General features: G+C 44.3%; 1 protein-coding gene across 1 annotated transcript in view; it reads left to right on the top strand.

The window, feature by feature from the left end:
- The window catches only part of LOC135513039 (carboxyl-terminal PDZ ligand of neuronal nitric oxide synthase protein-like), a 186801-nt gene that overhangs the window by 141133 nt on the left and 29756 nt on the right, over positions 1-15912 (top strand). The window contains exon 8 of the mRNA XM_064935692.1: positions 6219-6380. Within this exon, the coding sequence (XP_064791764.1) occupies positions 6219-6380 (162 nt within the window). The remainder of the gene's footprint in view (positions 1-6218; positions 6381-15912) is intronic.

Below are 15912 nucleotides of genomic sequence, written 5' to 3'. Positions count from 1 at the left end.
TTCCAAAATAGCCTGTAGCTCCTAGCGCTCTGTGTGGATGAGCTTCTCTTATCCCCTATCACTCACACACACACACACACCACTGGCATCCCTCACCCAACCCCTTATCCAATCCTACCTAGCCCCACTCCATTACCCCCGAGCCCCTGCTACTCTGCCATATGCATTCACACCCCCCCCCCACACACACACACACACACACTCTCACACAGGTCTCTCACAGTCATGTGGGTGGATCCATGGTAGATAGCAGAGAGCAGCTAGTGTAATCACTGCTAAGGGACCAGGGAACCAGTCTTCCTTCTCTGTCTCAGGGGTCCATTGCTTCATCTCTCGTTCTTCTCCTCCCTCCCTTCGTTGGGCTGTGTTGCTGAGGGGATGGGGTGGCAGAGAGATGGATGGGCAGATTACTGCGGCTACAAAGGACATCTGAGGGGACTGGGTGGAGTAAACACACACACACATACACACACACCCACACATGGCCTTATTCACTGCTGCTGTTACAACACTAGCCCCAGACCCTTGACGGGTGCGTGTGTGTGTACTGAAAGGCAGAGGGCCATAGCACTTAAGGGCTCTCAGGACATCCAGGGAGGGAGACTTGGAATGGAACATTTTTGTTTTTATTTAACCTGTTTTTATTTAACCTTTATTTAACTAGGCAAGTCAGTTAAGAACAAATTCTTATTTACAATGACGGCCTACCCCGGCTAAACCGTCACGACATTGGGCCAATTGTGTACCACCTTATGGGACTCCCTATTAAGACCGGTTGTGATATTGCCCGGGATCGAATCAGGGTCTGTAGTGACACCTCTAGCACTGAGATGCAGTGCCTTAGACTGCTGTACCACTCGGGAGCAATGGAACATGCAGTTCGACCTCTGAAGGGAAGGAGATGAGTGCACTTCAGTGTTCTCTGAAAGGAGGGAGTGGTGACTTGGAAGGGAACATGTAGTTTGCTTCAATGTCTACTGTGAAGGGCATGACTGTCTCGTATCAGGACATCTGATCTCCCCTTTGATGGGGCAGAAGTGCCCTACATGTGCTGCAGGGTGGAAGGGAGCAGGGAGAGAGTGGCTAGCATCTACAGCATGTTGAATTCTTAGTAGATATTGCCTTGATATTGTTTTGACATTGAAGTGTGAACTTAGAGACATTTGTCATGTCAAAAAAATATTTGGGAAGTGTTTTGTAGTTGTAATTCTGCTCAGAACATGAACTTCAGACCCCATTTTCTTCTCCTCGTTTGTTTACTTGTCTGAATAAAAAAAATGCAAATTCTGTTTCCATCCAAATTGGGACCAGATTGCTGTAAACACATTTGGCATTCACTGCATACGGATTGTTGTTTTCGCTGTCTGTTGAGTTAAACACACTTGGAAGGCTGTGGATCAGACACTGTTTGAGAATCTAATCTTTATTCAGTATGCCTGTTAGTGTGTTGTCGTTATCTTGTTAGAACTGCTTGGTGAATGTGTCTGTACGTGCGTGTCTGTCTGTCTCTTGGTGCCTGCGGGGCATAGTACAGCCTCAGGCAAAATGACGCTGGGTTTTATTCAACACATTGGTCTCTCTGCTGCCCTCAGTGTGTGTGGTTCAGAGTGCTTTGACTGAATGTGTTGGTATTTCACTATTAACCAACAGAGGCCAGAGGGCCATTGTTCAAAAACCACAGGTTTCATGTATTTCTCCCCAAGGCGAAATACATTTCTCCCCAAGTCAACACACTCTGAAATCACGATGAATAACAACAATTCACTCGCTACCCATCTGCTTTCTTCAAATATACAGTACAAATCTACTGAGTGTTTCTTCATAGGAAGGAGTAAAGGCGCTATATCTGACAACAAGGGTATTGAATAACCTCTACTGTGTCTTTGTTAGTGTAGCTTTTCAACTACTCATCGTACTATATGTGTACAGAAGACTCAGTGGCGCATGACTCGTCACAAAGCTCTGCTTGACTAAGAGGGATGGATGGACACCTTTATGGGAACTGACAGGAAGTGTCTGTCTCTCTACCATTCTCTCTGTCTCTCTCCTTACCATTCTCCCTCTTTCTCTCTCTTCTGTCTCTCTCACTCTACCACTCTCTCTCCCTACCACTCTCTCTTTCAATCTCTCTCTCTCCCTATCACTCTCTCTCTCTCTCTTTCTCCCTCTCTCCATCTCCCCTTCATATTCTCTACCAACGTAATGTCTCAGTGTAGTTCTTCGGAGCAATACAGCCGTTTTCTCTCTCTCTCTCTCTCTCTCTCTCTCTACTTCCCAGCGCCCCTAACCATTACACATGTATTATATTAACCTCTTAACTGTCCTCTTTACTCCTACTCCCATTATACCACTGACAGTTCTCTATGCAAAGGTACTTAGCAGATAAAATACATAAAACAGTCTGTCTTGGAGCTGACAGCCAAGGTATTCTTTTCCTCTTCAAACTACTGCAATTATTCTGATGAGATGGAAGGTCTACCACTCTCTGAAACGACTGTTTTAGTCACCATGGTTACAGATATGGGAGACCTGGTCTCTTTAAAGGAGATATTTTCCACCAAGCTGTGTATTGTGATTCATGTTGTAGTGTCGCTTTGACAATGTCTGTCTGAAAGAAACCATCATTTTTTATTATTATAAACAGTACAGAGATGTGTACTTCACTTGATGAAATCACTACACGCACATACACACACACAAACAGACATACACATGTATCTACACACACACAAACACACATACACACACACACAAACAGACATACACATGTATCTACACACACACATACATCCATACACACACACACACACACACACACACACACAGCGTACTAGTTTCACTGTTCATCATTAAGTCGTGAGCGTAAACAGCCTGTCTGGTAATGTTCCCATTAAGCTGTAGATCACACAGCGACACACCATCACTCATCCACTGGCCCAGTGGGGGTACAAACCTTGAGTTGTCTTTCTTTATTTCCCACACTAATCAATCTCTATCAATCAATCTCTCTCTGAACCCCAGCGGTTGCCGGATCGAATCCCAGTGCTGGTGGGGAGTGAGCTGGCAACCGGAGGGTTGCTGGCCTCAATATTTCAGTTGCAACAAACTGCTGATGTTCGCTTGAGCAAGGAGCTTAACACCCTAAAAAAAAAATGCTCATTGGGCGCTGCTCTGTGACTGGCCTGTGCTCCAACCTAATATGTGTCTGTGTATCAGGGGGGGTTGGATAAAAGCAGAAGACACATTTCTAACTTGCGTCTATCTATACTAATAAAGTATATCTTATGAATTCTTCTCAGCAAAAGCATCTTCTCAGTCAATGCAATTATCTTTGTCTGACACACACATACACAAATGCAACTATCTCTCTCTGACACACTGACAGATTGAATTTGCTCTTCAAGGAAAAACAATATAGTCCTCCAGTCCTTTGACAGATACAAGCTGCTATTGTTCATCTTTTCAATTCATTATTGTGTGAATGCTATTCCAATAGTGACATATTGGGTTGTCTGGGTGGATGCGTGAGTGAGCATGAGTTTTCCTTTTCTCTTAGGGCCTGTTCATCCATGCCTCTGTTTTACCTCAAGCTCTGCTTATCACCGGGGGAAATGTACACTCGCACTGCCAAAGGACACATTCTGAATATGAACATCAATATGTCTCTTTCTTTGACTTTCTCTCTCTCTTTGTTTATCTTTCTCCATCTCCTCCTTATGTTGACATTGACCTCATCCCGTCAGTTGAGGATGCCTGGTCATTCTTTAAAAGTAACTTCCTCACCATTTTAGATAAGCATGCTCCGTTCAAAAAATGCAGAACTAAGAACAGATACAGCCCTTGGTTCATTCCAGACCTGACTGCCCTCGACCAGCACAAAAACATCCTGTGGCGGACTGCAATAGCATCGAATAGTCCCCGCGATATGCAACTGTTCAGGGAAGTCAGGAACCAATACACGCAGTCAGTCAGGAAAGCTAAGGCCAGCTTCTTCAGGCAGAAGTTTGCATCCTGTAGCTCCAACTCCAAAAAGTTCTGGGACACTGTGAAGTCCATGGAGAACAAGAGCACCTCCTCCCAGCTGCCCACTGCACTGATGCTAGGTAACACGGTCACCACCGATAAATCCATGATTATCGAAAACTTCAACAAGCATTTCTCAACGGCTGGCCATGCCTTCCGCCTGGCTACTCCAACCTCGGCCAACAGCTCCGCAGCTCCTCGCCCAAGTCCTTCCAGGTTCTCCTTTACCCAAATCCAGATAGCAGATGTTCTGAAAGAGCTGCAAAACCTGGACCCGTACAAATCAGCTGGGCTTGACAATCTGGACCCTCTATTTCTGAAACTATCCGCCGCCATTGTCGCAACCCCTATTACCAGCCTGTTCAACCTTTCTTTCATATCGTCTGAGATCCCCAAGGATTGGAAAGCTGCCACAGTCATCCCCCTCTTCAAAGGGGGAGACACCCTGGACCCAAACTGTTACAGACCTATATCCATCCTGCCCTGCCTATCTAAGGTCTTCGAAAGCCTAGTCAACAAAAGGGTCACTGACCATCTCGAATCCCACCGTACCTTCTCCGCTGTGCAATCTGGTTTCCGAGCCGGTCACGGGTACACCTCAGCCACACTCAAGGTACTAAACGATATCATAACCGCCATCGATAAAAGACAGTATTGTGCAGCCGTCTTCATCGACCTAGCCAAGGCTTTCGACTCTGTCAATCACCATATTCTTATCGGCAGACTCAGTAGCCTCGGTTTTTCGGATGACTGCCTTGCCTGGTTCACCGATTACTTTGCAGACAGAGTTCAGTGTGTCAAATCGGAGGGCATGCTGTCCGGTCCTCTGGCAGTCTCTATGGGGGTGCCACAGGGTTCAATTATCGGGCCGACTCTTTTCTCTGTATATATCAATGACGTTGCTCTTGCTGCGGGCGATTCCCTGATCCACCTCTACGCAAACGACACCATTCTATATACTTCCGGCCCGTCCTTGGACACTGTGCTATCTATAAACGAGCTTCAATGCCATACAACACTCCTTCCGTGGCCTCCAACTGCTCTTAAACGCTAGTAAAACCAAATGCATGCTTTTCAACCGATCGCTGCCTGCACCCGCATGCCGATGAGCATCACCACCCTGGATGGTTCCGACCTTGAATATGTGGACATCTATAAGTACCTAGGTGTCTGGCTAGACTGTAAACTCTCCTTCCAGACTCATATCAAGCTTTCTATTCCGCAACAAAGCCTCCTTCACTCCAAACTTACCCTAGTAAAACTGACTATCCTACCGATCCTCGACTTCGGCGATGTCATCTACAAAATTGCTTTCAACACTCTACTCAGCAAACTGGATGCAGTTTATCACTGTGCCATCCGTTTTATCACTAAAGCACCTTATACCACCCACCACTGCGACTTGTATGCTCTAATCGGCTGGCCCTCGCTACATATTCGTCACCAGACCCACTGGCTCTAGGTCATCTACAAGTCCATGCTAGATAAAGCTTCGCCTTATCTCAGTTCACTGGTCACGATGGCAACACCCATCCGTAGCACACGCTCCAGCAGGTGTATCTCACTGATCATCGCTAAAGCCAACACCTCATTTGGCCGCCTTTCGTTCCAGTACTCTGCTGCCTGTGACTGGAACAGCAAAAATCCCTGAAGTTGGAGACTTTTATCTCCCTCACCAACTTCAAACATGTGCTATCTGAGCAGCTAACCGATCGCTGCAGCTTACATAGTCTATTGGTCAATAGCCCACCCATTTTCACCTACCTCATCCCCAAACTGTTTTTATTTATTTACTTTTCTGCTCTTTTGCACACCAGTATCTCTACCTGTACATGACGATCTGATCATTTATCACTCCAGTGTTAATCTGCAAAATTGTAATTATTCACCTACCTCCTCATGCCTTTTGCACACAATGTATATAGACTCCCCTTTTTTTCTACTGTGTTATTGACTTGTTAATTGTTTACTCCATGTGTAACTCTGTGTTGTCTGTTCACACTGCTATGCTTTATTTTGGCCACGTCGCAGTTGCAAATGAGAACTTGTTCTCAACTAGCCTACCTGGTTAAATAAAGGTGAAATAAATAAAAAAATAATAATAAAATGTCTTCCATCCTCTTTCTCCTTGTATTGATGTCCCCCGCTCTCAATCTATCAATCCACCATTAACCCTCTCCTCTCCTCCATGGCAGGTTCCAGAGGAGGCCTCTCTGCTGCTTGCGTCCCCCAGGATGCTGCTGCCGTCATCGGGTACTCTGCCTCCCACCACCCCCCTGTCAGTCCACCACCAGATCCAACTGCTACAGCAACAACTACAGCAACAACAGCAACAGACACATGTAGCCGTGGCACAGGTAGGACTGAGACACACGTTTGTGTATGTTAACAGATGGTGTTTGTAGTACTATGGTAGGTCTTGTTGTTTGAACTACAGTGAGGTGGTCATTACCATAACAAATGGTGTTTTAACCTTGTCCCCGGTGAACTGTGTGTTTGTGTGTGGTTCCCTGCTAGCTACCATCTTGTTTGACTTTACTAATATTAACCTTTATGAATCATGTCAACCTTACCTTGTGTGACCTTAACACCAGCTCTCCTACACAAACACACACACACTACACATATTATAAATTATTCACAGCAGAAAAGAGGATTAGTGTATGTACTGTACATCAGTATTGACAAAACATGATTAATACAACGTGCATGTTGAACCACTGTCACCTTTACAGTGTATCACTGTAGATACAGGAGAATAGAAAGGTTACAGTTGGGTTACTATTGTATAAAGTAAGAATTGTTTTCAGTGACCTAGTCAGGACGCTTAGGTCATACACTCCCTCACACTCCATCTGTGCGGAATTAACTCTCACTCACTCACACACACACACACACACACACACGCACACACACACAGGTTCACACTGTCAGCCAGTTGGCGACGCTCTCCCTATTTTCCCTCTATTTACACAAAACTCCATGAACACACGCACACTTACACAACACAAAACCCACACACTGTCAGCGAGTTAGCAACAACCCTGGAGTCCAATGGCCGCAATTTCACAACTGAGCTCCCTTTATTTAACTCACACCGCTTGAACACACACACACACAAGACAATAGTTTATTAATTTGACAAAAATCTGAAATCACACTGGATGTATTAGACTTTAGAATTTCATTGGGGCATACTTATTTCACTGTAAAGCCTTACCTATGGATTGTGGATCAATGACATGGGGTATCAGTCTACTCATTGACACCCAGAGAACATTAGCATCGTAGCTCTTATTGCAGGACTCAGAAACCACTGTGAATTGAGGCACATTTATTGTACCAGTCAACCTACTATGTGTATTGAACACTATTCCAGAGGAAAAACAATACAATGTGGATGTTTTGGAGTCTGAAAACTCCTGACGAGGACTTTGGGGAAAAAGCAAGTTATTTCAATAGGAGAACAACAAGTGGCTACCTAGCTAATACTTACTCACATGTGTTAGGTTCTAATTCTCAGAGTAAAACACTCAACAGACATTATGAAAGCTTAACCAAGTTTATTCTGCCTAGAGGGTCAATACAGCTGCATTCAGACAAAAACATTTTCACACAAGCACTGATATTTAACCGTCCCTCATAGGCTGAGTCTCCTCCTACCCATCTGTACAAACATCGTTCTTTACTGCTAGGCAGGACACTAGTCATACGGGCCATAAACATATATTTCTCCCTTAAGCTGACCTGACCTCAACCCACCATCACCAATCCATGGCTCTCTCCCCTTATCAATGCCTGCCCCACGTAATCACTTCCCTGTACTCAACACATTCCAAGCTTAGTTGCACACACTAAATACTTTCCTCCTATAACCAATAACTTCTGGTGTAGACCCTCTAAACCCCAGCACTCCATCAGTGACATGAATAAGTATATTTCCTATTCTCAGAACCCAACACATGGGTTCCTAAATCATTGCTAAGAATATTGAAAATGACTGCAGTTTCTACTGTTCATGGTTTTCAGGCTGGTTGCATTAGCACTAGCTAGGTACCAAGCTAAAGCTAGCAAGTTACTCCAAACGTTGCTGATAACATCTGTATCAAAGATATTTGCAAACATTTTTGATCCTGCTCGTTTGATCCTGATCTAATTTCAAATGCTCACAGACGTTTTCACATTCGGTCGAACAAATAATGCCTTATTACCAACGTGGTATTGTCCAGCTTTGACAGTGATTGTAATGGTGGCGCTGGGCTTGCAAATTCAGCACACACAACATTCTATAATGGAATTGTGTTATTTGACTTGTCAAATGAAAAGCTTCTGACGTGTCAAATAGTGTTATTTGAGATGTATCTTTTTTGACACGCAAAGACCCAAATGGCGTTCCATACATCTGAGGCTGTGATGTTGTGATTTTCCTTTATTTATCTCTCCAGCAGCGTGTTTGGCCGTGGTTCCCCGAGGAAAGCCCTGCCTCGTCAGATCAAACCACAAACACAGTGTTTTTGGTGTTGAAAGAGAGAATTTTCCTTCTACAAATACCAGACATGGACATGGGAATAACCCAAACACACACTTCACACAGCTTCAGCTCAACGCTAGATGGGGACAGGGGAATAACCAACCTCAATATTTACATTCTAACCTCCTCTTCCTCCCTCCATTCATCTCCTCCCTTCCAGCCGATGTAGGCCTATTAAGTAAAGATTAGTCCGGCCTCCCCCGGTTGTTATTGGCTAATTGCTGTTTGTATTGTCTTGCTGTTGAAAGTGTAAGGCTTTACACTTGTGGGCCATCAGCGCATTAGATGCAGCCAACGGAGCTTAAGGAGTCTTGGCTCTTATCCTGCTTATCTCTGTCCAAACCCCAGCTCACTGCACAGGCATGGATAAACCCATCAGTTCTGCTGCCTGCCTTGCGGCATTAAGACTTTGCCCATAGCTAGTTTCAACTGGCCCTTGATGAGTAAGGGGACTTAAAAACCCACACCGAGGTTAAAAAGAAGACAATAATAAGCTGATTATAAAACACAACATTTGGAAAATAATTGAAGCAGAGGAAGACGTGACTGCCTTGTGGAAGTCTAGTTCTGAAGGCCTGTGTATGTGCGTGTGCGTGGCTGTGTTTGTGCTTTCTTGCATGTGTGTGTGTTTGTACTTTCTTGCATGTGTATGAGACAGGGTACCCGGGTAGCTGGACCTGATTGAAAGCACCCCTCTAACCCCTGTCTGCCAGTCCAGTCAGTTGATTGCCCTGAGAGGGTGATGATGTCACAACTGACTTTGTGCAACAGACAGTAAGGAAGAAAATATTATATTTTATCTCTGCCAATCAGGTGTCAAGGTGGGTCAAGTATATCACTTCCATTTAGCCTCAGAGGGAGGGCCAGGACTGGATAACGATCTGCCCAGTTAGGTTGGGACAGAGCCAAATCTCTGAGACTGAAAGGACTTCTAACCAAAGTGCTGACAATAGCTGAGAAGTTTGAAGTTAGCTGCTCCATGAAAGCTCACAATCATTGAGAGTTGAAAAGAGAGAAAAAGAGGAAAGGATGAGAGAGTGAGTGGAGGAGAGAAGAATCATTAACATAATCAGTGAAGTGTGAATACTTGTGTTTCATGAGACTCTCACTGCAGAGCAGAACCTTTTTAGTTTTGGTGGCTAATGAGATTTAATCTACACACGGAATGAAAATGTAAAGTGTTGGTCCCATATGTTATGAGAGGATTTAAAAGATCCCAGAAATGTTCCATACGCACAAAACACTTATTTCTTGCAGATTTTGTTCACAAATTTGTTTACATCCCTGTTAGTAAGCATTTCTCCTTTGCCTGTATAATCCTTCCACATGACAGGTGTGACCTATCAAGAAGCTGATTAACCAGCATGATAATTACACAGGAGCACCTTATGCTGACAACAATACATGGCCACTCTAAAATGTGCAGTTTTGTCACACAACAGGATGCCACAGATGTCTCAAGTTTTGAGGGAGCGTTCAAATGGCATGCTGACTGCAGGAATGTCCACCAGAGCTGTTGCCAGAGCATTTAATGTTAATTAATGCAGACCACATGTATGATGTCGTGTGGGTGAGCCATTTACTAATGCCAGCGTTGTGAATAGAGTTTCCAATGGTGGCGGTGGGGTTATGGTATAGGTAGGCATAAACGACGGACAACGAACACAATTGCATGTTATTGATGGTAATTTGAATGCACAGAGATACTGTGACGAGATCCTGAAGCCCATTGTCGTGCCATTCATCCGCCACCATCACCTCATGTTTCAGTATGATAATGCAAGGCCCTACTTTTTTTAAGGTATCTGTGACCAACAGATGCATATCTGTATTCCCAGTCGTGTAATCCATAGATTAGGGCCTAATGAATTTATTTCAATTGACTTATTTCCTTATATGAACTGTAACTCAGTAAAATTCAAAAACACTTAGGTTGGAGTCATTAAAACTAGTTTTTCAACCACTCCACAAATTTCTTGTTAACAAACTATAGTTTTGGCAAGTTGGTTAGAACATTACTTTGTGCATGACACAAGTCATTTGTCCAACAATTGTTTACAAACAGATTATTTCACTTAATATTTAATTCACTGTATCACAATTCCAGTGGGTCAGAGGTTTACATAAACTAAATTGACTGTGCCTTTAAACAGCTTGGAAAATTCCAGAAAATTATGTCATGGCTTTAGAAGCTTCTGATAGGCTAATTGACATAATTTGAGTCAATTTGAGGTGTACCTGTGGATGTATTTCAAGGCCTACCTTCAAAATCAGTGCCTCTTTGCTTGACATCATGGGAAAATCAAAAGAAATCAGCCAAGACTTCAGATAAAAAAAGGCCCACACAAGTCTGGTTCATCCTTGGGAGCAATTTCCAAACGCCTGAAGGTGCAATGTTCATCTGTACAAACAATAGTACGCAAGTATACACACCATGGGACCATGCAGCCGTCATACCGCTCAGGAAGGAGACGTGTTCTGTCTCCTAGAGATGAATGTGCTTTGTTGAGAAAAGTGGCAAATCAATCCCAGAACAAGAGCAAAGGACCTTGTGAAGATGCTGGAGGAAACAGGTAAAAAATTATCTATATCCACAGTAAAATAAGTCCTACATCGACACAACCTGAAAGGCCGCTCAGCAAGAAAGAAGCCACTGCTCCAAAACGTCATAAAAAAGCCAGATTACAGTTTGCAACTGCACATGGGGACAAAGATCAGAGGATATTTCTCCAAAATGTACGGTCTGATGAAACAAAAATAGAACTGTTTGGCCATAATGACCCTTGTTATGTTTGGAGGAAAAAGGGTGAAGTACACCATCCCAACCGTGAAGAACAGGGGTGGCAGCGTCATGTTGTGGGGGTGCTTTGCTGCAGGAAGGACTGGTGCACTTCACAAAATAGATGGCATCATGAGGGAAAAAATTATATGGATGTATTGAAGCAACATCTCAAGACATCAGTCAGGAAGTTTAAGCTTGGTCGCAAATGGGTCTTCCAAATGGACAATGACCCCAAGCATACTTCCAAAGTTGTGGCAAAATGGCTTAAGGACAACAAAGTCAAGGTATTGGAGTGGCCATCACAAAGCCCTGACCTCAATCCCATAGAACAATTGTGGGCAGAGCGTGTGTGAGCAAGGAAGCCTATAAACCTGACTCAGTTACACCAGCTCTGTCAGGAGGAATGGGCCAAAATTCACCCAACTTATTGTGGGAAGCTTGTGGAAGGCTACCTGAAACGTTTGACCCAAGTCAAACAATTTAAAGGCAATGCTACTAAAAACTAATTGAGTGTTTGTAAACTTCTGACCCACTGGGAATATGATGAAAGAAATAAAAGCTGAAATAAATAATTATCTCTACTATTATTCTGACATTTCACATTCTTAAAATAAGGTGGTGATCCTGACTGACCTAAGACAGGGAATTTTTACTAGGATTAAGTGTCAGGAATTGTAAAACTGATTTTAAATGGATTTGGCTAAAGTGTATTTGAACTTCCAACTTCAACTGTATATTTTTGTTCAGTTTAAAATTCATACACTACTTGAAGCTATCTATCTCTCTCACACACACACACACACACACTGTCTCTCTCTGCCTGGTTGCGTAAGCTACATGAGGATTATCCTGAACTGGGTGGCAATAGAGTTGTACATCCTGTGGTTCTTGTAGGGACATCACCTCAACACTAAGTCGTTGATTGAGAGAGACCCCCCTAAAACTACGTTTCAGCCTGTTACAGTTCATTAGAGACGGTCATTATTGAGCCATCTATATTACTTTATTTTTTAAATTATTATTTAACCATTATTTAACGAGGCAAGTCAGTTAAGAACAAATTCTTTAACTTTTTTTTCTCTTTCTTTCTTTCTTTCTCTCTGTCTCTCTCATACAGAGACACATTTAGTCTTTCTGTGCTCTGTGTTATTATTCAGGCTGCGTTCCCCATCACCACAGAGCAGCGTTTTTGTAGCGTGTCTCACAGGACTTCAGAAGTCACGTCTTGGACAAATGTGACACCTTCCTTCTCCCAAGACCTTTCGGACTAAACTCAGTTTAGCTTTCACACTTTGATCAGTACAGCATGTCTTCTCCTCAGAGTCACGTACCTCAGCCCCCATATCGCATGCTGTGTCCTGGCGGTGCTTGAGGTGTCGTACTGCGGTATATTACCCTGACCGCATCGTTAGACTGACTGGATTTGCAGATGAACTTTGAGGGTGATGGCCTGCACTAATGTAGGCTAGATCACTGCCTATTTGTCGCTATGGAGTGGTGATGGAATCTGATCTGTCTTTAACCCTCTTTACCGTTCAGGGGTGGAATGGGGAAGAGGGGGGAGGATGAGAAGAGCTAGGGGGAGAGAGGAGAGTGAAGGGGGCGAAGGGGAGTGTACAGTAAGGGGAAGAGGGGAGGGTGTGGGGTTGATGAGTGGCTCCATCTTGTGTCTGTATGGTTTAGAGGCTTCTTGTTAGACGCAAAGTCCTTCAGCTGTTTTTCCCATTCCATCACCATTAACTGTTTGTCTTTACAGTTATTACATCAACATTTATTGGTTGCGTACACAGATATTTTGCAGGTGTTGTGGCAGTGAAATGCTTATGTTTCCAACAGCGCAGCAATATATAGAAATACAATAACAATACACACATAATCCTAAACTAAAAAAATAATGACAATATCTGAACGATCATGTCAGAGTCCAGACAATAAATACTGTATATGAACAGAAAAGGTGTGTACAGAAGCAGTAGTTATCTCGGATGAGTCATGAATAGAATACAGTATATACGTATATGTAGTTAAAACAGTATGTAAACATTATTAAAGTGACTGGTAGCCGGCTAGTGACTGTGTCTAAGGTTCTGGGCAGGGTACTGGGCGGAGGCCGACTAGTGATGACTGTTTAACAGTCTGATGGCCTGGAGATAAATCAAAAATCAAATCAACTTTTATTTGTCACGTGCAGAATACTTACTTTCCTTTCGTTACTTGCAAGCCTTTAACCAACAAGGCAGTTCAATAAATAGTTTATTTACTAAATAAACTAAAGTAAAAAAATACAAATAAAAGTATCACAATAAAATCACAATACCGAGTCAATGTGCAGAGGTACAGATTAGTCAAGGTAATTTGTAGATGTAGGTAGGGGTAAATTGACTATGCATAGATAATAAACAGCAAGTTGCAGCAGAAAGTTGCAGCACTACCCTCTGTAGCACTACTCTTGATGCACCTGTACTGTCTCCACTTTCTAGATGATAATGGGGTGTACAGGCCGTGGCTCGGGTGGCTGAGGTCCTTGATGAACATCTTGGCAGTCCTGTGACACCGGGTGCTGTAGATGTCCTGGAGAGCAGGCAGTATGCCCTCGATAATGCTTTGGGCTGACCGCACCACCCTCTGAAGAGCCCTGTCGTTGCGGGCGGGGCAGGTGCAGTACCAGGCGGTGATACAGCCTGACAGAATGCTCTCGATGCTGCATCTGTAGAAGTTCATGAGGGTCGTAGGGGCCAAGCCAAATGTATTGTTGCACCTTCATCACCACGCTATCAGCGTGAAGGGACCATTTCAGGAACTTGACGCTTTTGGCCCTCTCCACTGCGGCTCTGTTGATGTGGATGGGGGCGTGCACTCTATGCTGTCTACTGTAGTCCACGATCAGCTCCTTCATTTTGTTGACATTGAGGTTATTTCCCTGGCATCACTCTGCCAGGGCTCTCACCTCCTCCCTGACGGCTCAGGTCTACCACTGTACTCAGGTCTACCACTGTTGTGCCATCAGCAAACTTGATGATTGAGTTGGAGAAGTGCGTGGCCGCGCAGTCATGGTTGAACAGGGAGTACAGGAGGGGGGCTGAGCATGCACCCCTGTGGGGCCCACGCGTTGAGGATCAGTGTGGCGGAGGTGTTGTTGCCTACCTTCATCAGGAGTTTAGGACCCAGTTGCACAGGGAAGGGTTCAGACCCAGGACCCTGGGCTTAGTGATTAACTTGGGGGCACTATGGTGTTGAAGGCTGAGCTGTAGTCGATGAACAGCATTGTCACGTAGGTATTTGTCTCATATTTGTGAGAAAGGGAAGTGTGCAGTGCCATTGCGATTGCGTCGTCCGTCGAGCTGTTGGAACGGTATGCAAATTGTAGTCGGTATAGGGTGTCTGATAAAGTGGAGGTGATATGATCCTTAGCACTCTTGAATGTCTTACTCACGTCTGCCACGGAGATCAGGAGCACACAGTCCATGCGAGCGACGGGGGCCTATGTTGCCAGCTCTTTGTTGTTTTCCTCAAAATGGGCGAAAATGTGTTTAAGTTGTTTGGGAGCAAGGCGTCAGTGTCCACGACATGGCTGGCTTTCCCTTTATAACTCTTGATTGCCTGGAGTCCCCACCACATGTGTCTCGTGTCTGAGCCATTTAATTGCGACTCCACTTTGTCCCTATACTGTCTTTTTGCCTCTGATTTGTCATAACTGGTCTGTTTGTACATGTTCATGTTCCCAGTCACCTTGCCGTGGTTATATGCATTGGTTTTGCGCGAATGCTGCCATCATTTCACGGTTTCTGGTTTGGATAAGTTCTAATTGTCACAGTAGCGTTACCTTGGTTAGAGTTTTTGTAGCTATGGTACATGTATGAATAAATCAGAATCATGTCATCGTGTTATATTGAAAGACAGAATCAGAGAGCTTCAGACTCTCTAGCTACAGCCTCATCAAATAAAATGTATTTATGAAGCCCTTCTTATATCAGCTGATATCTCAAAGTGCTGTACAGAAACCCAGCCTAAAACCCCAAACAGCAAGTAATGCAGGTGTAGAAGCACAGTGGCTAGGAAAAACTCCCTAGAAAGGCCAAAACATAGGAAGAAACCTAGAGAGGAACCAGGCTATGAGGGGTGGCCAGTCCTCTTCTGGCTGTGCCGGGTGGAGATTATAATAGAACATGGCCAAGATGTTCAAATGTTCATAAATGACCAGCATGGTCAAATAATAATAATCACAGGCAGAACAGTTGAAACTGGAGCAGCAGCATGGCCAGGAAGGATATAACCCCACCCACTTTGCTAAAGCACAGCCCCCACACCACTAGAGGGATATCTTCAACCACCAACTTACCATCCTGAGACAAGGCCGAGTATAGCCCACAATCATCTCCACCACGGCACAACCCAAGAGGGGGCGCCAACCCAGACAGGAAGATCACGTCAGTGACTCAACCCACTCAGGTGACGCACCCCTCCTAGGGATGGCATGGAAGAGCACCAGTAAGCCAGTGACTCAGCCCCTGTAATAGGGTTAGAGGCAGAGAATCCCAGTGGAAAGAGGGGAACCGGCCAGGCAGAGACATTAAGG

This window comes from Oncorhynchus masou, chromosome 24, assembly GCF_036934945.1.
Source record: "Oncorhynchus masou masou isolate Uvic2021 chromosome 24, UVic_Omas_1.1, whole genome shotgun sequence".
NCBI lineage: Eukaryota > Metazoa > Chordata > Actinopteri > Salmoniformes > Salmonidae > Oncorhynchus > Oncorhynchus masou.
The sequence above is the reverse complement of the archived record's forward strand: the minus strand, read 5'-3'. Positions and strand labels throughout refer to the sequence as shown.